The following is a 27,133-nucleotide window of genomic DNA, read 5'->3' on the forward strand; positions in this document are numbered from 1 at the left end:
GGCCTAGTCGCTCCGCGGCATGTGGAATCCTCCCAGACCGGGGCACGAACCCATGTCCCCTGCATCGGCAGGCAGACTCTCAACCACTGCGCCACCAGGGAAGCCCCCCTCACCCTCATCTTAAACCGTTTTCGACTGAAAAACAAACAGTGCAGGGGCTTCCCTGGTGGCGCAGTGGTTGAGAGTCCGCCTGCCGATGCAGGGGACACGGGTTCGTGCCCCAGTCCGGGAAGATCCCACGTGCTGCGGAGTGGCTGGGCCCGTGAGCCATGGCCGCTGAGCCTGCGCGTCCAGAGCCTGTGCTCCGCAATGCGAGAGGCCACAACAGTGAGAGGCCCGCGTACCGCAAAAACAAAAGTGCAAAATAATAGGCTAAAAATGTAAAAAAGCAATAAATATATAAATAAAAGATAGGAATATCAAGTGTGGACCACTTTTCAATTTTTGAGGACACACCAGCTCTGCTGTTGAATTCAAATCTGCCCAAAAACATTTCAAGTGATACATTAAACGTGCTCGCCCACTCATTTTCCCTTCCTGCAATGTTAATAGATGTCAAGTGTATCGTTGCTTGGCGTATCCTTTGTGAGGTCTGCTGGCGAGAAATTGGGCACTAATCATTTTTTGAGGGGCTCGCTTATGAACCTATAACTCGAAAAATATAATGTCCTAATTAATCATTTAATTTGACAAACATTACACCACCAGAGAAGTCTAAAAATGAAGGATAATGGTTTTTTTGTCTTTGTTAAAGTTAAACAAGCAGATGGTTTCCAGTACTCCTGATGCAAGTCTTTTGTTGTTAAAGTATATGTTTCTTGGGATTACGTCACCACTTAAACGAATTTAATTAAGTTGTGTGGTGGGCTGTGAGCCCCCAGGAAATATCTTTTCTGAGGCTGCGCTTACGACAGGGATTTTTCCTTGCATGGGAACAGCAAACGTGTGCAGCATGCTATTTTTTTCCTCGTTCTTTTATCAAGCGCAAAGGCTAGAACAACCATGCCACTCCCAGAAGGATGCAGCTGTTTTAAAACCTTTCAAAAATCAAAAATGAAAATGTATTCAAGCATCTGTACCAGACAAATAAAACACTGGCTTACTTGGCTAGAAGTCCCCTTTCATTCAAAGCTGCATCCTGAGTTCTAGAGGCGCAGTGCCACGTACCAGGACTGGAAACTTTCTCCATTCCAGGGAACCCAGCTTCGCCTTAACACTGTGATGACAATTTGACCACAGAACATCACTGAACACTGCAACCTACCTGGCATCTGAAAGGGGCTTCCTGGGTCTGAGCTGGTCGGAGAGTGAGGGTAGGTGCTACTGCTGCTCCCAGGAGAGTTTGGGTAACTGCTATTGGGAGAATGAGGAAACGGATGGCTGCTGGGTTGCTGGAAAGAATCCGGGAAAGTGGCGTTGAGTGGCATGTGAGGCTCATTTTGTCCTAAGTTCCGGAACTGAGCTAAGAGGCTGTGCTGAGGATTATATTCGCTGTGTCTTGGAACCAGTACTGGAGGAAGAACTGGAAAAAGGGAAAGAAAAGAAAAGAGGGACAAAAATGAGAATGATGAAAATCGTTAATAACGTCACAATAAAACACAATAAAGCTGAAACCTAATCTGTAAGTAACAACAAATTATTCAAAGACTGTCATGCTGCCAACTGAAAAGCACCATTCAAATGAAAAGACATTTTTCACTCAGGAATAAATGCAGTAAACTCTACGGTCTCCTTAGAATCACTGATGGCCTATGCCTGGACCTGCAGCATTGACAAACTGCCCAAGGAAAGTCTGCAAGATACATTCTTTTAGGTTAAAAATGTTAAGGTTCCCTTATTCTTAATTTTTTCATTCACTAAAAACCAAAGCACAACTAGGAACATATATTGCCACTGACAATTCCAGTTTACATCTCTGGCTGATAAGATTCCACATTTAAGAGTTAATAATATTTATCGAATGCTATGAGTTATTCACCACAAATGCTTTAAATGGACACATTAACTCACTTTAAACCAAAGGAAGTGTAATAAATAAAGTTGAGAGGGTAAATACAATGAGCTGTATAAAATCCAAATGCCAATGAAGACAGTTAATTAGATAAAATATGATTTTTTTGTGGGACAGACTTTATGTTGTGTCCTAGCAGTCATACTTTATGAACATTTTCCCTCTAAGGATCTTAATGTATTTACCCACTTCTCAGTAATCCTTATCACTACCTGATAGGCCAAGGAAGAAACAGGTCATACAATCCACATTTTGCTAACTGAATGAATACTCAAGGTACAAAGGCCAAAAAACATACACACCAGGAGAGAAGGAAATAAAACAACTTAAGCCATTCCTAAAAGCTCCGTATGTTAGGAACCTAAGGAGTTAATGATTAGCATGGTCCTCAACCTCCAGAAACCTCCAGGGGCAAAGCCACTACAAAGGCAATGATAAAGAGAAGGGCAGGCTGGCTTCCACAGCCCTAACTGGGGTTAGAAGCTTCTTGCCAGGGTCACCAGATGGCTCCTCCCCATAATCAAGGTCCTTGGAATCCCTACTGCTCTTGTGGCCTTGGCTGGAAGGAGAAAAACAACCCATCTGGTAAACTACATGGGAGGAAAGAGGAGATTTAAAATCTGTTATTGTTGTTGGGAGTTAGGCCTCAGAATACATTTTCCCAAAGAAACCATATTTAGTGGCATTAGGAATTAAGTAGATTTTTGAGGGCTTTCCGGGAATCTATCCATGACTGATACCATTTCTACAGGAAAAAGTACTCTTAATGCTTGGATTATCACTAATTTATGAGCTGAAAATTGTTTAAGAAAAAAAAAAAGTTTTTGAAGGTATTAAAATTTCTCGTGTGCTGTATCGTAGATTTCTCCGTAATCCTGTAGCAATAAGATTTGCTAATTCCCCTACTATTTGATCCCTTAGAAACAAATCTTTTTAGTAGAATAAATGTATTTCCTTTTTCACAGTGATGGAATCTGTCCAAATCAAGTCATCAAAAGCATGATTCCTACCTATAGTGGAAAAAGAATAAATACATATATATATCAGAATTACTTTGTTGTATGCCTGAAACTAACCCAACATTGTAAATCAATTACACTCCAAAACACCCAACGCCCTCCCCCAAAAAAAACCCAAGAAGGAAAAAAGTGGGGGGAAGGGAAAAGAAGGCCTAATTCCTCCTACCTTTCAGTAGTCATTTGAAATGTAAACCACTTTGCTTTGTCATCGACAAAGTTCCCAACTGTCACAAAGGCTCCCCCAACACCAAGAGAAATCTATATTCCAAAATAAATACATGCTCTGAAACAGTGCAATATCTTTAAATTACCTATGCAATCAAACACTTTTCTTTTTCTTTCAACTGTTGCAGCCTGAATTACCGCTTCCCAGCTTGCCTTTTATGGTCATCTAGCTACAGCCTCCATTCTGATCCGTACCTTTAAAAGGTGGAAAATACTGGCTTCTAAACCCCTCCTGCCAACTACAGCACCAGACAGCAACTTAAAACAGTTCTCCACCTCTCCTCTCTCTCCCTTCCTCTCTCCCACCCACACCCGCTTACTGGAGCCCCTGTTTTAGAGACTCTTATTGCCTAACAGAGTTTTAGAACTGGGAATTTACTTCTTCCCACTGCTTGCAGATGACAGTGGCAGCAGAAGGCAATGTATTTCTATACCTCCGGCTGATACTACGCACGCACGTGTTCCTGTGTAACTGTTGCGTGGTGTGCAGTGGTCTGGCTCTAAAGCACTGGGCTGCCCTTAGTGTACACCACAGGTGAGATCAATCAGCTTTTGTACATGACCTGGGATGTGAGCCACCAACGACAACAAAGGAGCATTCTATAGATGAACTTGACGAGATCGGTACCTTTTTCTCACCTCTGATTATTAAGATGAGATGATTTTGCTGCTGATGATATAGGCACAGGTATATTTTAATGAACTTTAAAAAGGTGCTGAGGTATCACACACCTATAATGAAATGCAGAAATCTTTGTATAAATGAAATCGTATATACTCCTGTGTCTGGCTTCTTAAGCTCAGCCTTATGGCTGCATGATTGATTCATCCAATGTGTGTAGCATCTCATCATATGTAAATATTACAATTTATCAGCCCATCTAACCTCCTCAGAGGATAATCAATTTCATTTTTTTCTGTTTTATCCTTTCTGTTTCTTCTTGAAATTAAACAGATAAATGTTTGCTTTCTTATTTCATCTTTATTACTAAAAGGAAAGGCAGCCTCCTATACAGCCTTTGCACTTAGCTTTTTCAACTATATCTTAGGATGAACTTCATATTAGTTTGTAGAGATTGACCTTATTTGTTTTACAGCTAATAGCACCATAGTTTATTCAACCAATCTCCAACGTCTGGGCATTTAGGTAGTTTACAATATTCTACCATTACATACTATATTGCAATGAATAACTCCAGGCATATACTGCAGTATTGTTAAAGGTGTATCTTCAGGGTAAATTCCTAGAAGTGGAAATACTGGGTGAAAGGGTGAATGTGGGTATAATTTTGTTATCGTCAAGTATCCCTACATAGGGGTTGTACCATTTTGCATTGCTACCAGCGACAAATTAGAGTGACTTTTCCCTCAAAGCCTCCTGAACAGATGATGCTGACAGGTTTTTAAAAATTTTTTCTGATAATCTGATGGGTGGAAAATGGTAGGTATTATGGTGCAATTCTAATTTATACTTCTATTATGGTGAAAGTTGATCATCTTTCCATGTATTTCAGAAGATGTATTTTTATCTTTTTTTGGTGAATTGCCTGCTTGTGCCTTTTGCCCATTTTTCATCTCCCCATTTTTCATTTATCTATATATATATGACATTAGCCCATGATATATTACGTTACAAATATCTTATCACAATCTGTCAATTTGTCTTTTGGCTCTGCTTATGTGCAAGTTTATTTTTTATTTTTTGGTAGTCAAATTTATCAATGTTTGCTTTTATGGCATATGGATTTTGAGTGATAAAAAGCCGCCTTCTACACCCAGACTGTAAGGAGGAATTCACCCATGCATTCTTCCAGTGCATATAAAGTTTCATATTTTACTTAAATCTCTGATCCATTTGGAGTTCAGTTTATTTATAGTACGAGGAATAGATCTAACTTTATCTTTTTCCAAATGGTTACCCAGCTGCCCCAATACCATTAATTAAAAAGCCCAACTCTGGGGAATTCCCTGGCAGCCCAGTGGTTAATACGCCATGCTTCCATTGCAGGGGGCATGGGTTCGATCCCTGGTGGGAGAACTAAGATCCTCCAAGCCACGCGGCGAGGCCAAAAAAAAAAAAAAAAGCCCACCCATCCTAGTGGTTGGAGACACCACCTTTCTCATAAATGTCCATGTATGTTAGGGTCTATCTTTAGACATTCCGTCCCAGTCCATTCTAGTCTGTGCCCCAGTAACACTCTGCTTTAATTATAGAGACTTTATAGTACATGCTAATATCTGTAGGGCTAGTCCCCTCTCACAGTTCTTCTTTTTCAGTGTTTTACTCATACGCTGACTTTTCCATATGAACTTTGGTTATCACCTTGTCGACCTCCAGAAAAAAAGATTACTGGTACTTTTAGTGGGATCACATTATATTCAAACATTAATTGGGCTTCCCTGGTGGCGCAGTGGTTGAGAGTCCGCCTGCCGATGCAGGGGACACGGGTTCGTGCCCCGGTCCGGGAAGATCCCACATGCCGCGGAGTGGCTGGGCCCACGAGCCATGGCTGCTGAGCCTGTGCGTCCGGAGCCTGTGCTCCGCAATGGGAGAGGCCACAACAGTGAGGCCCGCGCACCGCAAAAATAAAACAAACAAACAAACAAAAAACATTAATTTAGTAAGAATATGTTGATGATGTTAAAATATTCTATTCAAGAACTAGGAAGGTCTGTCAACTCTACTTTTGCATCTTTCAGAACTGCCCCATGGCTACTGCCTGTATTAATTTGCCAGGCCTGCCCATAACAAAGTACCACAGAACTGGGGGACTTAAACAACAGAAATTTATTTACTCAAAATTCTGGTGGCTAGAAATCTGAGACCAAGGTGTTGGGCAGGTTGGTTTCCCCTGAGGCCTCTCTTCTTGGTTTGCAGATGGCCACTTTCTTGCTGCGTTCTCCCGTAGCTTACTTCCCTGGTGTTCCTCTGTATGTCCTAATCTCCTCTTCTTATGAGGACACCAGTCAGTTTAGGGTCCAGACCAATGGCCTCATTTTAACTTTCTAAAGACCCTACTTCCAAACACAGTCACATTCTTAGGTATTATACTTATGATTAGGGCTTCAACAGATACATTTTGCGGGGGACATAATTCAATCTATAACACTGCATTAGGTTTTAAACATTTCTTATAAAATTAAGTATTTTATCTTTTCCGTTGCTATTTTAAATGGAGTTTTCTATTCCATTATATCTTCTATCTGGTAATTATTTATATATATGGTTATTGATATTTCCATGCTATTTTATATATATTACTATCTGGCTGAATTCTTTTGTTGTCTGAGTTATTTTTAGCATTGACTCATTATAGAGTGAGTTCTCCAGCAAATGATCACGTCTCCAACTAGTTTTACTTTTTCCTTTTGAATTGTTTTCTCTTGTCTGATTGCACTGGCTAGTAGTGCCAATACAATGTTAAAAAGTAATGGAGATAGTGAATTTCCATGACTTATTCTTGACCTTGTTGAGAATGCCTCTAGTGTTTCCCCATTAAGTAAGATGCTGACTTTAGGACTGACATATATAAATTATGTTAAGGAAGTATCCATCCATTCCTATAGTTGAGTGTTTTTACTAGGAATAGGTGTTGAATTTTTGTCAGAAGATTGATCAGCATTTCTAAAGATACTATGATTTTTCTTCTTATACTTATTAAAATGGTGAATTATCCCTACATTCTGGCATAAGACCTGCTTGGTGATGATGTATTATTTTCTTAATGTGGGGCATTAGAGTCTTATAACTAATATTTTATTTCAGATCTTTATATTAATATTCATAAACTATATTGATCTGTAAGTTTCTTTGAGTGCTATCTTTAGCAGGTTGTCATGTCACCGTTACACCTGCTTCATAAATGTTTGTGTGCTCAGAAACAGTTTATGTTTCTAAACAGACTCTGAATGTTTGGTAGACTCCCTCTCTTAAACTCTCTGGGATTGGTGCTTTCCTGTGGAGTAGTTCCTTAAAACGTTCTCTATTTGTCCTCTGTAAATAAATGTAAGCTTTCTATGTCTACTGAGGATAATTTTGTTAAATTATACTTTCTTCAAGAAAATTATCCATTTCACCTAGGTTTTTAAAATTTACTTGCATAAAGGTATGCTAAGTAACCTTACAGTAAAATTTTGTATTCTCTTTATCAATATCTATTTCCTTCTTATTTCTTACTTTATATTTGTGCTTCCTTCTTGCAACACCTTTTTCTTCCTTTATTAAATTGACTCTTGGATTGTTTTTTTTTCAAACCAGGATTTGGATTTGTTGACTTGATCTGTTTTTTGTTTTTTTTTTTTTTAACTATTTCATTATTTTTTGCTTTTATCTTTATTATCTTTGTCCTCATACTTTTGCTTTTTCTTTGGCTTACTTCAGTGTTCTTTTCCTAGCCTTTTGATTGGGAATTTAAAATTTATTTCTTTCATTTTACTGATATAGGTGTTCCCAACGCTATGAATTTTTCTCTGATCACTGGTTTAAATGCATCCCACAGATTCTAATATGTAGTTGTTTGATCATTATTTTCCAGAAATTATGTAATTTATCTTTATATTTTCTCATTTGCCAATAGGTCATTTAATAGAAAAGTTTTAAAATTCCCATAGAGAAGAGCTTATTTGCTTCAAATTTCTAGGTTTATGGCATTGTGATAAGAATGCTCACTGCAGTATTTCTAACTTATGAACTTGATATTTTCTTTGTGACCTACAATATTATACATTTTTGTGAGTGTTCCTTGCACACTTGAGAACAAGGTATATTTTCTATTATTAGGATGCAGTGTTTAATACGTTTCCGTAAAAACTACCTAATTAATAATGTTGCTTAGGTCTCCAGCATGGGGGTGGGGGGGTCAGTGAACTTCTTTTGTAAAGGATCGGAGAGTAAACACTTGAGGTTTTGTGCACTACAGGGCCTCTGTCACAACTATTCAACTCTGCTGTTGTAGTAAGAAACCCATAGACAATATGTAAACAAGTGGATGTGTCTGTGTGTTAAAAAGCTTTATTTACAAAAACAAGTAACAGACTTGACTTGGCCTGTGGGCAGTTTCCCCACCTCTGGCTGCTATGATTACTTACGTTTTTTCCCACATGACCTGTCTTGTATTTAGACTGGTGTATTAAAGTTTCCATTATTGGTGTGTTTCTATTCGTTTTCCCTGCCATATCCTGCTTTATATAGGAGGTTGGTGTGATGTTTGGTGCATATATGTTCACTTCAAAGTGCTCTCTGTGTCAGTGCTTTTTGGTCTTCTGAATTCTATTTTGTGTGATATTAGAATCACAATCCCCCATTTCCTGTTGTTTACAAGTGCCTGATATACCTTTGCCAATTCCTTGATTTTTAGCTTTTTAATCACTTGGGAGGGGGGTGCCGATGGGTCTTCTGAATACAGCATAAAGTTTTGCTTTATGAACCAACTTGAAAACCTTTTAACTTTAATAGGTGATTAAACCCATTTTTATATATATATATATATATATATACATACATATGTATATGTATAATGTATATTTTTATTTTGGGCCATGCCGCACGGCCTGTGGGATCTTAGTACCCCGACCAGGGATTGAACCCAGGCCCTCAGCAGTGAGAGCGTGGAGTCCTAACCACTGGACCACCAGGGAATTCCTGCCCATTTACATTTATTGATATGACTGATGTTTGGTCTCAACTCTGTCGTGTTATTTTTTTATTAGAGCTATTGTAATATTATATTTACTATATTTATGTGATGTAATTATTTGTCTTCGATTTTTTTTAAAGGAAACCCTAAAGATAGTTTTATATTGCTGTGCTATGGTTATTTTTCTATTTGTATCTTTTAAGGTCTTCCATCTGTTTTTTTCCTTGCTCAACCTCATAGTTGGTCAGTTTTAAATGGTATCTTTTAATTCTCATCTATCACCTATAAAATCAATGAACTTATTTTACCTTCCCCCTTTCCCTATTCTTCTATTCCATTTTTATAGTTGTACTCTTTCTACTTTGCCAGAATAAAGTTTATATACTATTCTTTCATCCATATCACTACACTTATTTTAGCCTTATCTCTATGACTGAATATATTAAATGCTCACCACCTGTCCTTTTGCCAAACTTTCCCCAGTCATATCTTAGTTGAATAAAATGACCCCAGCAGATGCCTCAGGAAGAGCTAGCTCATTGTTACAGCATTCCCTGACTTGTTGCACATTTAAAACTTTCTATAGCCCTGATGCTTGAAGGAGAGCTTGGCTTGTCCTTGATTTCCTTGTTTCTTGAAATGCTTTTTCACTGTTGCCTATTTCTAAATGATGCTTTTGAGAGGTTTGATTTTAGCTTTACTTTCTTGCCTTTACAAGTAATGTGCTCTTTTTACCTGGAAGCCCTGAGGACTTTCCTTTATCTTTAAAGTCTAATAGTTTTACTAGGATATGTCTCAGAGTTGATCATTTTAGATGAATTTTCCCAAGTGTAAGCTGAGTTCTTTCAATATGTAGATTTAGGTCTTCTCTAACTTCTGGGAAGTTTTAAAGTATTAGCCCTGTTCTACTGGCTCTGGGTACTTTGGAGCTCCAGTTATACATATTTTGGGTCTTCTTTGTTGTCCTTTCCAATCACTTTCTCTTAGACCCTTTTTATCCCATTTTAAATTTCTTATTCACTCCTTTAGTTTTTTTCCTGCCTTTCTTCAATGAACCTTACTACATTTTAATACAAATCTACTGTTCTTTGGCACATTGAAATTTATTCTTTATTTATGAAATGTTTTTCTTTTAAATTTATTTACTGAATTCCATCAATTCTCTTTGATTTTCTTCCAATTTTTATCCATTTCTGTATTTAGTTTCTGAATTTCCGATTTTTTCCCCACAAATGCTTGTTTAAGGATATTTATTTTGAAGTATTGTCTTACACTTAACACATTGAAGCCACAGACTCAAAGGAAATATTTGCAATCACATATCTGATAAAGGACTTGTGTCCTGAATATATAATGAACTCTCAAAACTCATGAATAAAAATCCAAATAATCCAATTAAAAATTAGGTAAAAGATGTGAACACACCCTTCATCAAAGAAATTCTTAAAAGTATTATGCTTAGTGAAGTAAATCAAACACAGAAGGAAAAATATCCTACTTATATGAGGGACTTAGAATAGAAAAATTCACAGACAAAAAGTGGAATAGAGGTTACCAGGGGCTGGGGGAAAGGGAAAAGATGCAGTTATTGTTTAATGGGAACCAAGTTTTTGTTGGGGATGATGACAAAGTTTTGGATGATGGTTGCACAACACTGTGAATGTATTTAATGCCATGAAATTGTACACTTATAAATGGTTAAAATGATAAGTATTACATTATGTGTACTTTACCACAATAAAATGTTTTAATTAAAAGGCTTAACCATATCAAGTAATGGCAGCAGGGATTTTCTCACACATTGTTGGCTGGAATGTAAAATGGCACAACCGCTTTGGACAATTTTGGCAGTTTCTTGTAAAGTTGAACAAGCACTTACCATATGACCCAGCCATTCTACTTCTAGGTATTTACCCAAGAGAAATGAAAACATGTATCTACAAAGATGTGTATATTTTATTTGTGACAGCCAAAAACTGGAAACAAACCAAGTGTCCATCAACACATGAATAGATAAACAAAATATGGTACATCCATACACTGGAATACTACTCAGTAATAAAAAGGAATGAAATATTGATTCACACAGCAACATGGATCGGTCTCAAAATAATATGCTGAGAGAAGGCAGACAGAAAAAGAGTGTACGCTGTATGATCCCATGCAAACAAAATCTAGAAGATGCAAACCAATGTATGGTGACAGAAAGCAGGTCAGTAGTGGCCTGGGGATGAGAGTCGGGGCTGGGGGGAGAGACTGAAAAGGTGCAGGAGAACACTTTTGTGGGTGACGAGTATGTTCATTATCTTGATTGTGTTGTTTCTTTCACGTGTATGTCAAAACTAATCATACTGTACATTTTAAACATGTGTAGTATATTCTAAGCCAATTAATCCTCAATAAAGCTGTTCAAAAAATGAATGTGAAGAGGCAATTTAAAATTGTCTTTTGCTAATCTAAAAAAACGGCTAAAATTTTCTATTATTTATTCCTTTCCCAATCCCATCTTCAAGGTTTGCAAACCATTATTCTGAGCTCTCAACAGTACTACATCCCCAATTAACACAGTTTTATCCTACAACCTCTTCTTCTGGGGCTATATATAAGATGTACATCTCCCAATTCAGAATCCCCATTCAGGAAAGGAATTCCAGTTTGCTATCACAGATACACCCGATCCTACAGGGAAAGCCAACTGAAGATACCAAAAGGAAAGAGCCGCAAGGAAGTCTTATGCTGAAGGGGGTGATAATCTTTAAGACATACGTCTTCTACGGGCTGTTCAAAGTTAATAAGCAGAACTGCAACGTAAAAAATATAAACAGATATCCTCCTATACACTCTAGGATGAAGACATTTCTGTCAAATTTACCTAAAGTTCAGCTTAACCCTCTAACAATAGCAGCAACCAGTGCTTCAAACCCTCTCAAATTACCCATAGAATGTTTCTGAAAGACATTTTCCCAGTATTTCTCAACATTCTCCACCAAGGTAAGCATCAGTGAGAGAGGAGAGTGAATTCACCCGGGGTCCCAGCAGCACCACTGGAACTGAAATTACATCGACATGTTGACTTATCTTAACCAACTCATATACATTTTACACCCTGCTCTTCACTATTTATTAAATATAAAAGTGATATCTTAAACAATTTACAATCTAGTAAAACTGATCCTCCAGGAAGATGTGCTTGCCATGTTACCTATGGCTTCGAGTAGCTGGTGTGGGACACTGTGCTGGGGTGGTTTGAATGTGTGGATTTCCTATTTACTCAGCATCACAATTCTAATAAGTTACTAATTTCTCAGAAAATTACAGCAAAAAGACTGGTCACAGCAAGGAGGGAGGCAGATAAGATATAAAGCTAGACTCTAGAACTAAGAGCATTTATGTAGAAGCAAGGAGATGTTCATCAAATTGGTTTTCAGGTGATCATCAGAAGCTACAAAATTCAGATTACCACCACTAATATTTACTTTAAGCCTGGAACCATGCCGATCACATTATCACACTTTGCAAATAAGAGTTCTAGAGGGATAACTTACCTAAGGTCACAGAGAAAGGGGCGAGAGTTGAGACAAAGGCAATGAGCACTGTCAACCACTGAGGTTCTGCTGTCTCGATTACTAACCTTCCAAGAATGTTAAATTATGTCTGATACAGTTTAAGGGATGGGTGAGTAGAATAAAGTCTAGAAGTGTTTCTGGACAAATTAAAGGTCCGCTCAATTGAAAGGAGAAAACTCCAGTCCAGTTGAGTGAATCCAGTTATGAGACACTTCTAACTCCTTGATGATGCTAAGAGATGAATCATTATCAAAACTGATTTGTGTAGTTGAAGATTATAAGTAGAGTATCTGTATATTCTGGCCTGCCTTGGACAATCCCAGTCTGTACCTGTTGTCCGATGGAATTATTAATAGGTGAGTCTGTCACTCTCAAAAGTGTTCTGGTTTAGACAATAAGTTTTATGGTCATCCAAGCTATAAACAATAACTGATTAAATTAAGGAGAGGAATGAAATGGTTCTGGGGTGTGGAACAGCTGCTAGTCCTAGAAAGAAGTATTAATGTGGAAGAGAAGAGATGGGGCGGGGGGGAGCTAGCTAGGCAGGGTTAGGCCTATATACACAAATTGCTCGAAAACAACAAGGCCCAGGCACCTCGCCTGTGTGGGATCCTGAAGGACAGCGCACTTCCCTCCCAGCTGTCTTCCCCACCCCCCATCCCCAGTCCTTGTTCCTTTCATTTCAGCAATATTTCAATATTAAGGTATGTTTTCTACTGGGGGAAAAGGAAAGAATAAACATCCAGACCAATTATCTATGTGTAAGTAAACCTACGTGCAATTCTTTTTTTTTTTTGTCTGTGTTGGGTCTTTGTTGCTGTGCATGGGATTTCTCTAGTTGCGGTGAGCAGGGGCTACTCTTCGTTTTGAAGCACGAGCTCTAGGCGCGCGGGCTTCAGTAGCTGTGGCGCACGGGTTCAGTAGTGGCAGTGCACGGGCCCTAGAGTGTGTGGGCTTCAGTAGTTGCAGCACGTGGGTTCAGTAGTTGTGGCTCATGGACTCTAGAGCACAGGCTCAGTAGCTGTGGCGCACAGACTTAGTTGCTCCGCGGCACGTGGGATCTTCCTGGGGCCAGGGCTGGAACCCGTGTCCTCTGCATCGGCAGACAGATTCTTAAACACTGAGCCACCAGGGAAGTCCCCCTATGTGCAATTCTTATTTCTTGGGTGAGAGGATGATTACCCAGCTGAAAGAAGTAGGATTTGCAAACTCTATGCTTGACTCAGGTCAGAAATAGGAAGGGAGAGAGGGTGAGGAATGCCTTCCTCTTCATATTTCTTTCCATGTTTCAGTCTATTCCATTTTATGGAAAACAGAAATATGGGAGCACTGACGCTTCTGGGGACCCTTTTCCTCGGCAACTGATAAGGTTACTCCTACTTGGCAACTTGAGAGAAGTTTGCGGCTTCCCTTTAAGGGCTGCTCCTACTGGCTAATTTGAATTACAAGAATCTCCTTTGAAAGAGGGGCTCAGTGTTAAAACACTTTCTTTACACACATGAATTTCTTTTTGATTTGAATCACTGAAAAATCAGATTGTGCTGTGTCATTCCTGTATTCTAGGAGTTGTACCCCTGGTTAAAGAACAAAACAGAAAAAGCCTGAGCTGGTTGCACACCACCTCTTCAGGTGTGTTCTAGTAGGGGGTGAGGTCAAGGCTCCTAGGTAAGATCACTACACTTCCCTCCACCTACTTGAAAATCTCTAATAATTGCTGTATGTCTTTAAAAGGAGGGAGCTTTCTTCCCCTCTTTCCCTGACCTCCCAGGAGGAAAAAGGTCAGATTTCTGCCTTTTCTTAGTGATGTATATCTCTGCTTTTCAAAGTATTTATGTGTCCCTTTTAGTTAAAAAATAAATAAAATCCCTTTTCCAGTCAATAGGGAAACCAAACTAAGAAAGTTTCAGGAGGTATTTTCATTTCAGGAAGCGAGTTTCAGAAGACATTTGTGATTCTGCTACTGGACTCAGCTTTTCTGTGTTACCAGGGCACAAGGAAAAGGAATGAAAAAGAAACAGCTAACATTGCAGAGAGGGGCTGAGCTGTGAAAAGTATTCCTGTACACCCTCCAGATTTGTGAACATGTTCAAGATTTTGAAGTATTGTTTGAAATTCTATCACCAAGTCATCAGTGTAAAGTAGTCTAGTGACCAGACCAAGGCTGACGAGGTTGTGACCTGCCAAATGCTCGTGGACGAGAATTTTTTTTTTTTTTTAACACACAAGCGATTTCTGATAACAAAGCTGCCAGGCTCTCGCCTATGTTTGTCCACACAGACATGATGGCAAATAAGCTGGCTGTGACCCAGTGGTACATAAATGTCCCTTAGTTCCGAAGACCTGGAAAATGAATTGAGGTAGTAACAGTCGAGACGCCTGAGTTCTAGCCTAGCTATGATGATTATTAGTTCTGTGACTTTGAGCAAGTCACTTAATTTCCCAGGGTCTCAGTCTTCTCACTCCGAAGAGCAAGGGGTCTGAATCCCGAGGGCCCTCCCTGCCCTAAACTGTGTGAGTCTGCCGCTGCTGCTTGTGGAAATCTGGGGCGTCGCGGTGCACAGGCGTCAGACCACACCTCACTGGGGTCTCAGGACAGCCAGTGAGGCCACCCAAGAGCAGGAAGCTGGCCCAGGGCTAACGGGAGAACAGCCTGAGAGCTGGTCCAGCGGCCACAATTCTCACCTGAAAACGGCTGGGGGCGGGGGGCACGAGGGAAGGGGAAAGGGGGAAGGCAGCCAAGCTGCCAGAGCAGCTGTGCCCAGTGTAATATCTAAACTAGACAGATGTCCCTAAATATGGTGTGTGTTCATGACCTTCTAAATAGAAGCGTTTCCAGGAGAGAGTGGAGGAGGGGGTAAGACTACTTAAAAGTTAATAGTATATGCATTTATGAAATAAAATTCCTAACCTCAGGATATGTCAGGGAAACTACACTGAAAAAAAAGAGTCTCATAACCTTTAATCGAGGTTAAATTTTAATGCAAATATAGCCCCAAATCCCTGAGTGGTGGCCCTTTATCTTTTTGCGTGCTTATTGGTGGTCAGGCGGCAGAAGGGAGGGTTTGAAGTAAAACTAGATACTGTTCACTGGGCACTACATACATGCCCATCGAATACTGACCTCAGGGCCAGGCTCTGGGTGGGACATGGCAGGTGCAGACGTCAGCGGGACGGCCACTGTCCCTGCCCACACGGAGTTTATAACAGATCTCTGAACCCTCACAGCAGATGAGGAAGCAGGCTCAGTCCAGCTCCATGACACGTCCAAGGTCACACAGCTGCTAAGTGGAGGGCCAGGGTTTGAATCAAGGTCTGTACATAATAACCACCAGACTATGTTACTCAGTACTGCCAAACTGTAAAAAGATTGTGGATTTAAAATTCTCTTTCCATTCTTCTGTTTAGTTTTTTGAGGGAACATCTTTTTAAAAGTTAGGACGATTTTGCCTAACGATAGCAACTTTGTAGTATTTGTTTTCTAGGAATGTATCAATTACTCGAGTACAAATACATGAACAGAAGATGAATACGTGAACACAATTTAAATATAAACAGAGAAATGAAGTATATTCAATAAAAGTACCTGCAAAACAACATGAAATTGACTTAAAAAGAGCCTGAATTGAAATCAGCTTCTGAGAACCCAACTTCCTAGATAATTCCAGGCTGGGGATTCTCTCTTTTTTTGTACACCGTGGGTGATTCCTTTGAAATACATCTCATCTGAGAGATTACGTGCCCACAGTACGTCCTTTAAGACTCCACGATCTAGTGCAGATTCAGGGTCCAACCTATCTTTGGGGTAACTGCCCTGTCACTTCACCCAGCCACCCGGAGCTTCCTGCAGTTTCCACCTGCTGGTTTCATACTCCTGTGCCTCTGCTCACTTGACATCCTTCTCATCTCAGTTCTAATGCCATCTCCTTTATGGTATCTTTCTTGGTTTTTCTACTCACCTCCAGGAGAAATGAATTCCTCTTTTCTTTGTGCCCCACTGTGGCTTAGATCATCATGGCATCTGTAACATTTTATTGCTAATTTGACTTTACCTCACCCAGACCATAAGCCCCTTGGGGGCAGAATTGAGTTTTCTTTCACGGTATCATCCAGTGCCTGGCATATAATAGATCCCTAATAAGTGTTTTTTCAATTAATGTATGTTTGTGAATTATATGACTTTCTTAGATTGCTTATTATAACCTGATTAATACAGACCAGTCTTGCTCAAAGTATAGTCCTCGGTGACTTAGCAAGACACTTGTTTAAAGGCAGATTCCTGTACCTCATCCCAGACACAATAAATCAGGCCTCCTGGAGTCTGGCTGAATGCAGCCTGGGTGGGGAAGATGAAGGGTTACCATATTTGTGGGCAACACAGCCCCAGGCCTCTTGCCCTGTCTACGTCTCTAACTAGCTGTGGAGCTTAAACTTCAATTTTCTCACCTTTAGTCAGATTTCTAGAAATCATCCCTTTCAACTCTAAAACTCCATACAGCTTCAGTCCCAGTTCTCAGGTATGCAGATTAAATTAGAATGATACAGAAAAGAACAGCATGGCCTTATTATACCAAGTTGACAAGAACATTCACAAAGTGTCCAGTTTTTCTGGTCAGGTGTCTTGGTGCCAAGGAAAAAGCACTGTCTTTGGACCAAGAAGCCCAGGGTCCTAGCGGCATGAATCAGACAGCACAGGCCTTTGTCCCCCTTCAGGGCTAGTGGCCAAGCTCTGGCAGGTGGCATGTGGCAGCCTCTCAAATGCTGGCTCCTCCCTCCAGGTCCCCTTCCCATCCTTACCCTAGGTTCCTTTCCTTTGCCAAATACTTATTTGCTTAACTACCACAGAAGGAAGATGCTATATTATTGGAGACTTCATAGTTTGTTAGAGGTAGAAAAACTTCAGGGTGTCAGCTAAAAATGCCAGGAGACAAAAAAGTCCTTCATAAGGTACACCGGAAGTTTAGGAACAGTTAGAGGCAGGCTTTAGTTTTGGACTTCTGGATAGAAGTCTTGTCTAGTTATTTACTAGACGATTAACAGGGAACTTACTCTTTACACTGAACTTCTTACTAGTAAAATGGGAAGAGTAGTACTTCTCCCAGATTTCCTTTTCATTTAACATTTACATTGTGCTTACATATGCCAAGGGCTGTACCAAATGTTCACTCATCTAATCCTCGTAACAACTCCGACCTAGGGTGGATACTGAGGTAGAGAGAGATAAAGTGACTTGCTGATAAGTATACAACCAGGAACCAGTGGGGGGAGGTAGGTGTCTCTCAATGTGACACAGTTAGCTTTAGCAAGTTCCTGGGCTCTGGTCAGCCCTCGGCCTAGCGCGTCTAATCATCTATCAGACGCTATTGATACGGAAATGGCCATCCCCAGGTGTCACACCAGGCAGCTTGGTTTCATTTCTAATTGCAGCTGAATGTAATTAGTTCTCTTTCAGAGTTCAAATATATTCTAGGAAACAGACACTTATTATCTAATGATGAAGAGTGACCAATGGGAAATAAACACAAATAAAGCTTCCAGAAGCATCTAAAGCACAGGTGTGCTTCAGAATTTACCATTAGCAACCCCAAATTCAAGCCGCTGCTGCACAAATGTATTTCAGATCAAATGCTCTACCACTGAAAATTGTGGATACCTTTTCCCTCTGTCAGAGAGAGAAAATTGATCAGGGTGGGTGGGGGGAACGACTTCTTTTGGGAAGCAGTAGTGTGGTGGGTAGCAGCATGGACTTTGCATTTAGACTTCAATTTGAATCCACCCTCTCCCCTTACAAGCCATGTGACAACTTACTTAAACTGCAGCTAAGTGGCCCTGTCGGTGGGTACCTCTCTCTACCTTTCACAGCTCGGTCAGGATGAAATGAGAATCCACGTGAATCCATAAGCACAGTGCCTGGCACACAGTAAGCATAAAAAGTAGCTATTTTAATTTCTATTGTTACTATTATTAATACTGTAAAAATTGACCCTTGAATAACATGGGTTTGAACTGCACAGATCCATATACACGGATTTTTTTCCCACTAAATATGTACTACAGTACTACACGATCCACAGGTGATTGAATCCAAGGGTGCAGAACCATGGATATGGAGGGCGACTATACATTTACACGTGGATTTTCCACTGCATGGAGGGTTTGTGCCTCTAACCTCCGAGTTGTTCATGGGTCAACTGTATTATAGTTTCCTGAAGATCTGTTTAGTGAAAACTTAACATTACAAATTTTGTTTTTATTCTAAAGAAGATGTGCACAAAAGTTATGCTCTATGTTTCACTGTTTCAGCCACATTATGTTTCCAGAATGCATAAAGCCTTTTCATGTGCATTGTTTAATTTAAGCCTCAGCATGACCTTGGAGGGTAAATACCATCGCTCCCCATTTCACAGGTTAGCAAACACAAGCTCAAAGAGGACAAGCAACTGGCCCAAGGTCAAATATACCAAGTGCCAAAATTTTAGTCCAGGCCTTCTCACCTGAGCTTCCGCCCCACCATATTTTAACCTTACAGCTACAGAGAAGTATCTCCTTTAATCGTCCCCATTTGTCCTGATTTTCCTGAAGAACTCCACTCCACATCTACCAGTCAGCAATCAGCATTCTACTGTAAGAGTAGAATGAATACTACCAGCATGGATCCCTGTTTTTATCCCCCAGTGGCTGATAATTCATTTCTGCCCTTAAATATCTTGTTGATCAAACTGTCTGATTTAGCTAGAAGCAGCCCCTTCAAGCTGACCTCTGTGTCCCTCTGACATGCTCCCACTAGTTTTCTCTTTTAAAAATAACTCATTGTAAAATCAGCTGTTCTTTTTTCTGTTTAAAAGCTGTTAAGTTTGATGTTTCAAAAGCGTTTACCCACAACTGTTTCCCAACTTGACCATCGTACTTAAATACCTGTCCCGGTACACCACCATACCCTGGAAACACTTTTTAGGTGCTCAAAGAAAGGGTACTGTCACAAAAAATACTGCTGAATCTGCTACAGAGCTGGTCAGATGTAATTGTCAGGAATTTATAGGGAAACATACAGGAAAAAACATACAAAGGAATTCCACTCTGTTGTCATATATATGTTTACTTTCAGTTTACAAAAAGCTGCCGAAATACCACTCAAAAAATCATAGGCTGGGGGCTTCCCTGGTGGCGCAGTGGTTAAGAATCCTCCTGCTAATGCAGGGGACACGGGTTCGAGCCCTGGTCCAGGAAGATCCCACATGCCGTGGAGCAACTAAGCCCGTGCGCCACAACTACTGAGCCTGCGCTCTAGAGCCCGCGAGCCAGAACTAGTGAGCCCCTGCACTGCAACTACTGAAGCCCGTGCACTCTAGAGCCCGTGCTCCGCAACAAGAGAAGCCACCGCATTGAGAAGCCCGCGCACCGCAACGAAGAGGAGCCCCGCTCGCCGCAACTAGAGAAAGCCCGAGCACAGCAACGAAGACCCAACGCAGCTAAAAATAAATAAATTTATATATTAAAAAAAAAGCATAGGCTCTCCTTTTGCCTTCTTCTGACTTAAGATCCCATACAGGAGCAAGTGGGAGGTGGTCAGGTGACGTATGACTACGTAAGCCAGACACTCTCACTTAGACAGGAAATGGCTTGTTTCATGTGAGAGTGGGGAACTAAGAACAGCAGCATCTCGGAGAGCTGTTTTAGAACTGACGTAGTGATGCAGTAGAACGTAAACCTCATCTTCCATTGTAAGGTCTGCTAAAATGCCAGAGTATAAAAATGCCCATTTAAAGAAGCAGGGGCTGGGCTTCCCTGGTAGCGCAGTGGTTGAGAGTCCGCCTGCCGATGCAGGGGACACTGGTTTCTGCCTCGGTCCGGGAAGATCCCACATGCCGCGGAGCGGCTGGGCCAGTGAGCCATGCATGGCCTCTGAGCCTGTGCTCCGCAACGGGCGGGAGAGGCCACAACAGTGAGAGGCCCGCGTACCGCAAAAAAAAAAAAAAAAAGAACCGGGGGAAAAAGTGCCAAACAGTCCTTTGTGGACCTGAATCTCTTTATTTAAACATAGTCTCTGTTTACAGATTCTCATTCTTTTCTCGGGAAGATTACCGTTACTTCTAGTTACACAACCCATGTGGCTCGCAGCACAGCTGTCCCCAGCCCTTCTGGCACCAGGGGCCAGTTTTGTGGAAGACAGTTCTTCCATGGACGGGGGTTAGGGGGATGGTTCAAGCGGTAATGCGAGCGGTGGGGAGCGACGGGTCAGATGAAGCCTCGCTCGCCCGCCCGCCGCTCACCTGCTGCCGCGCGGCCCGGTTCCTAACAGGCCTCGGACCACGGTTCACGGCCCGGGGGTTGGGAACCCCTGCATTGCAGTTTTAGGAAGAGCAGACGGGGTGGAGTGTTACGGGCAGGCTTCGGTGCTAAAGGTCATGGGAATGGAGAAGTCCAGTTGAGGCACTGGTAATTAGGTAAGTGAAATGGGTAAGTGGCAAGTTCAGCGTTACCTCCCCATCTCCCACCCACGGGGAAGAGCTGCTGTTGACACGGTGGAAGCCCAGACCAGACTAAACGCAGGGGAAGCAAGTCTGCATGCAGCCTTTCCAGCCAGTCCTGAGACCAGTATCTGAGAGCAACGAATCCCCAGCCAAGCTAGCAAATTAACAAAATCTGGGGGTTTTTTAGTCCTCCCCTTCTCCAGGCCCTCTGCGATTTTTAACACAGTGCTCAGGGTAGCCTCCAGCTGCCCGAAGTCCCCCAGCTCTGCTCTTTAAATTAAATAAATATCCACTCGGTTTCCCCATCTCCTCCCCAAACAAATCTCCTTCTTCCAAGTAACAGGGCAGAGGTCTTCTGGCTAATTCATGGTTATCAGGCATGATGCTGGGTCTTTCAAGAGAATATTTGCATCTCAAAGTGGAAAAAGACAAGGGGATGGGACCTACATTTTGGGAAAGAAATGCCCAGGCTTTTCCTTGAGCCTTTGAACAGCTAGTACCAAGGAGGCTGAAAGTAAAACCGAGAAAATCAGTCTGAGATCATTACAAAAGCCAACTTCCCCTCCATTTCTCTCACTTTCCGTGTCTGTCAAGAGCCTAGGGCACTACCAACCTGGGGCAAGTCAACTGTGGCTCCCCACCACAATCACACAGAACATTCCCCGACCGACAAGACATCACTGAGGATTTTCCACACGCGGGGATACAAAGCCAAAAAGCAGTACTCACAGGCCTCCGTATTATTTCACCCAAAGCTAGTCTTGGAAGTTATGAGCCAGGCTTTCCCTTTTGATTTGAAACGTTATTTCCACACAATTGCAATCAGTGAACTACTCTATTACAACAAATGTTTTTCTGTGGTTTTCAAAATTGCTTTTTCATCAGCCATGGTTTTGTGTGTGTGTGCTTTGTTTTCAACAGCTGCCAGCCGGCTAGTGTTCCTTCAGCCCTATAAACTAGCAGGGGTAGAGAGAAGGGTGCTGAGCTTTACGTGAATCCAGAAGGTCTGAAAATATCTTCTCTGGCCCACCTAATGTTGCAGAGATAGGAAAGGAATGAAGTGGAGGATCATGGTCAGGAAAGCAAAAGTATGAGCAAGATACTTTGTATAATCTATGGAGTATGGTCTTAAAATTTCAGATTGGAGTAGACCTGGCAATAGAGAAATGCTACCCAGAAACAAATCACAGAATTACGGTCTCCATGTCTGCTTCAACTTATGAAATGTATGTACTTTTACAATTTATGTAAAAGTAACATATAGTAACTGCTAAAACGTACCATGTGCTCATCAATTAATAAATAACACAAAACCAGTTGCCCAAATCATGTACTAGGCGCAGTTGCTCGGGGAAAAAAAAGATCGGAATAATAAACTTCACATTTTGCCTTGGATTTGAGAAAATGGAATCCACTAAGAGATCTGGGTATAAAATCCCACACATGATTACATTACTTCATCTGTTTCTAATAATATTTGAGATGACACTGATGAAATTATCAAACACAAGCCAAATGCCCAACATAATATTTGGGAAATAAGTTCAACATCTAAACTCCACGTCCGCTTGGCTGTCCCTTGAACTCGGACAGAAGCAAAAGTAGTAACCAAATGCTCTTGCACCACAAAACTTCCACATGGACAGGAGAATGGGGCCCTGAGTGGACTATGGAAAAGCAACTGCAAAGTCAGGGGACATTGCCCTCGCCCCAAGGATCCCTCCCGCAGGAAGTCTCTGCAAACTGCCTCGGTGGCTCTACCCACCACCCACCCTCAGGCACAAATGTTCTGAACTACCTTTTACAGCTTTCAAAGCCTTCTTCCTTCTTTTCAACGTCATACACATCTCTCTCCCACACCAAAAGCAGGAGAGAACCATCCAGACTAGGATCACAAAGTAACTAGGCACAGCAGTACATCTGTATCATCGTGAGTCATGGGACGCATATGTGCTAATTTTCCTCTTAGTCTTGACCTTCCTTTTGAATTTGCTTTCCCTGGCCTACCTTATTAGTTATACTTTCTACTTTACTATAAGTCTCCTTATAAACCAATTTAAATCCTTTGTACGATGAAATATACTATATACTTATATTACTGAACCACCACACAGGCTGGAACACAATGTCCAGATGCGTTGGAGTCCGGCGAGCTTTTCTGTGGCCACTCTCAGGCTTGTAAGAGTTGGATGCATCTCCCGTCCACACTTCTATCATTCAATTTAGCACAGTGCTGTACTCACATGCCCATCTTTCTCTGGCAGACCCAGTTCCTGAGGAGTTGTACATGGGCCCCAGATGTCTGAGTGAAGAGGAATTTAGATGTAGATGATGAACACAGGGTGTGATGGTTAATTTTATGTGTCAACCTGACTGGTCTGAGGGATGCTCAGAGAGCTGGTAAAACAATATTTCTGGTTGTGTCTGTGAGGGTATCTCCAGAGGAGATAAGCATTTGAATTGGTAGACTGAGTAAGGAAGATCACCCTCACCACTGTAAGTGGACATCATCCAATTGCTGAGCACCTGAACAGAACAAAAAGGCTGGATCGCCTATCTTCTCCTGCCCTCGGATATGGTGCTCCTGCTTCCCAGGCCTTTGGACTAAGACTGGGACTTCCACCATCAGACTTGCTGGTTCTACAGCTTGCAGACAGCAGATCATAGGACCTCTCGGCCTCCATACTCATATAAGCCAGCTCCCATAATAAACCTATAATATATAATAGACTTTTTTAAAAACTCTTTTTTTTTTTGGCTGGGCTGTGTGGCTTACGCGATCTGAGTTCCCCGACTAGGGATTGAACCCGGCCCCTCAGCAGGGAAAGCACCGAGTCCTAACCACTGGACCGCCAGGGAAATCCCAATAGTAGACTTATTAATAGGATAATTAATAAATTAATTTAAATTTAGTAGGATCCTATTAAATATATAGGATCTAGGTATAAAACATATATATGTATATATATATAATATATAAGATCTATATATATAATATATATGTGTGTGTATGTATAGATAGATAGATAGATAGATCCTATTGGTTCTGTTGCTCTGGAGAACTCTGACTATAATATACAGGTCATAATGCTTTATTTTAATTTTTATAGTTGATATTGTTGCTAATTAATCCTAAATCTTCAAAACACTTGTCACCATCGTATCCTGGTATCTGGTTTACAGCGTCAGTCACCAGACTCCTAGATACAGCCACTCAGATAAACTTGAAGGAAAAGTCAATACGTCCCATCACCATCCTCCGAATGGATGTACTAATACAAAGACTTAAAAAAAAAAGGCACTTTAATTAGATAGAGGTTTTTGTCATCCTTGGCTCATGTAAAAACACATTCACAACATGAAGAAACACATTAAAATTTTTTGATTTAAATTTTTAAATATTAATTTTATTAAATCTTGATCCTTGAGTATATGTCCGTCTAATATTCTGTGTGACAATATAAAAGTACTCATAGAGCACCTCTGCTACATGCCAAAACACAATGGTTGTTGAGGAAAAGCACTCAGTGGGACTGAGTCGCGGGCTGCACTAGCTGCTTTTTCAGGGAATCACCATTTTTAAAATTCAAATAATGGCGGATTCACATGCAGCTGTAAGAAGTAACAAGAGAAATCCTGCCTACCCTCTTACCCAGTTTCCTCAAATGGTAACATCCTGCAAAACTATAGACCGTCATCACAATCACAACACTGACACAGCCAAGATACAGAACACTTCCATCAACCCAAGGGTCCCTCCCCAATGTTGCCCTTTTATAGCCACACCTACTCCCCTCCTGCCCCCAGCAACCACCAACTCATTCTCCATTTCTATGATTTTAAGGCCTTCTTCTTAAGGTAAAATTTACCAAGCCAGGAATTACCTGGTGACTGAGGCAGCCAAAGGGGCAAAACTTGCATTCGGTCAACAGGTGAAGAGGATTTTAGGTGTATTTTAAACAGCTGGGAGCCATGCTGCTGAAAATGGAAGAAGCACCAGGAAGTGAACAGCAGGGTATTACTTTAAAGATCAAACTGAAATCTCAGAATTTCAAGCTCAGGATCAATATGGCCTTGCAAGTGGATGAAGTTCAAAGTACAGATGATAATTCTCAGGAACCACGTGAAAAACATTAAAAAAAAAAAGGCCAAATGACAGGAAGTCTCCATGAAGACATTTTAATGGCGGCAGATAGCAACTGAATAGCCTTCTCATACCACATTGAGATGACTGACTTTACCCTGTCAGCATTTGCTTTGGTAAAGAAAAAGAAAACTGCCATCTAACCCAACCACTAATAAGTACCCTGGACTCTAAAGGCTACCAAAAGTCCAAGTAAACAGTCACCTGTTACATCATCAGCAGGGGCACGGTCTTCAGAAACTGCACACACTTCCTCTTTCCTGTAACTATCCACACACTTGCAGAAAAAGAAATTCTTACCACTTTCTACTTTCCCAAAGATGCATTTTTCAGTAATGGCCAAGGTACTTTACTACCTTTCACCGAAAGGAAGGTTCGTCCCTCTCACACTCTCTCCCATCATTGCCTATGATGAGCACAAGTTGTTGCAAAGTGTTTCTGTAACTTTCGGTTTTTTCCCCACCACAACGTTTAGACTCTTTTATTTATAACAAAATTAATGGCGCAGGTGAAGAAAAACTACGTTTACTTAAATCCATTAAAATTATTTTTGGTCAAAGAAACAGAGACAGTAAAAGATACCCCAAAGAACAATTATAAAACTTCCACTGGGCCAAACAACAAAGCATTCCTTTCTCCCCTCACTCCTCCACTCCCTTTAAGACACCTTTATCACATTGTATAAGAATGCTAATCTTAATGAATATCAGCAGGAAGGGAAATTCTGGAAAGAGCAAGTCAGTTTTATACCCCTAACAAGATGCTAAGTTAAAAATGATGAAGGATTTCAAACTGTAACTCATTAGCATCTCTTTTCAGTAAGAGACTTCATCTTGTCGGCTGGACTTGACCTGCCTGGGATACCTTAAACCAGTGGTTCTCACACTTCAGCCTGAATCAGAATCACCTGGAGAGTTTGTCCAAACAGACTGCTGGCTCCATCCCCAGAGTTTGATTCAGTAGGTCTGTGGAAGGATCTTAAAATATTCGTTTCTACCAAGTTCCCAGGTGATGCTGATGCTGCTAGTCTGAGGACCACACACTTTGAAAACCACTGCTCTAAATCTAGAGACTCCCTCCCAATTTCTGCAGAAGTTTTCTCTAGAGATCCCAAAAGGGGCCTTAGCAGAAAATAACAAGTTTGGGAGACCTATCTTATGCTTAAACTGTTAAACTGCTCTTTGAAATACTTTATCTGAGGTAAAATAGTTACAGAGTTCAGAGAGTAATTCAGTGTTGAGCTGCAGTGTCCACAGCTTAGGCTTCCAGACCCCTTTTTTCCTACTTCACGGAAACAACAACAGGTGTGCTCCATGCTACGTTATAGAGGGGAAATGCCTACTTAACTCTGGGATCGTGAGGGGCTGAGGCCCCACTGCACTTTGATTTAGAGGGGCTTCTCCCCATGAGGTGCAGGGGCTGCTTCACGGTGGTCTCTGGAAGAAGTCCAGTTACTCATTCCCACCATATTTTCACTTCACAATATAAAAAATATAAGGAAAATCCTGGTATGTTCAAATTCAACAGATACTGGCCTCACGGTTTTTGAGAACTGGTCTGTGCACGGCTCACCAGATTCCTGGCTAAAGGGGAGGATGGAATGATACTTGTCTCAGAATGCCCTGTTTTAGCTGGTTTCCCACCTCCTCCCTATCAAGCCTTTTACACGTAAATTATTAAGAGCAACAAAATCACCTCAGCGTTAACTTTTAAAAAATCCTTTCCATCTATGTCAGATAGTAACGGCAATGAAATGGACACGAAAGGGAAGATGATGGTTGGAGGACATAAACAAATTGAAAGCTCATCTCTAAACAAACAAACAAAAAGACCATACAGAGAAACTAAAAGAAGTATTTTCATTTAACAGCAAAAATGTATTTAACCATGCCCACTACTAAATGTAGAGATGTTAATAATAAACATAGTCCTTGCCATCATGGAGCTTGATTTACTATCCTGCAAGGAGGACTAACAGTGGCAAATATAAGTGTGTGAAGAACATCAGGAAGAAATTCAAATTGCTACTATGGGAAACACAGACAGGCATGCAGCGGCGGGGGG

The 27,133-nt window shown here is 41.0% G+C and overlaps 1 protein-coding gene across 2 annotated transcripts in view; it reads right to left on the minus strand.

Moving 5' to 3' along the window:
* The window catches only part of SMAD1 (SMAD family member 1), a 77,050-nt gene that overhangs the window by 17,398 nt on the left and 32,519 nt on the right, over positions 1-27,133 (minus strand). For both annotated transcript variants that reach the window (XM_024736214.1, XM_024736213.1), the window contains exon 3: positions 1,265-1,522. In XM_024736214.1, coding sequence (XP_024591982.1) covers positions 1,265-1,522 — 258 coding nt within the window. The remainder of the gene's footprint in view (positions 1-1,264; positions 1,523-27,133) is intronic.

This window comes from Neophocaena asiaeorientalis, unplaced genomic scaffold (genome assembly GCF_003031525.2).
Source record: "Neophocaena asiaeorientalis asiaeorientalis breed wild unplaced genomic scaffold, Neophocaena_asiaeorientalis_V1.1 scaffold7, whole genome shotgun sequence".
Classification (NCBI taxonomy): domain Eukaryota; kingdom Metazoa; phylum Chordata; class Mammalia; order Artiodactyla; family Phocoenidae; genus Neophocaena; species Neophocaena asiaeorientalis.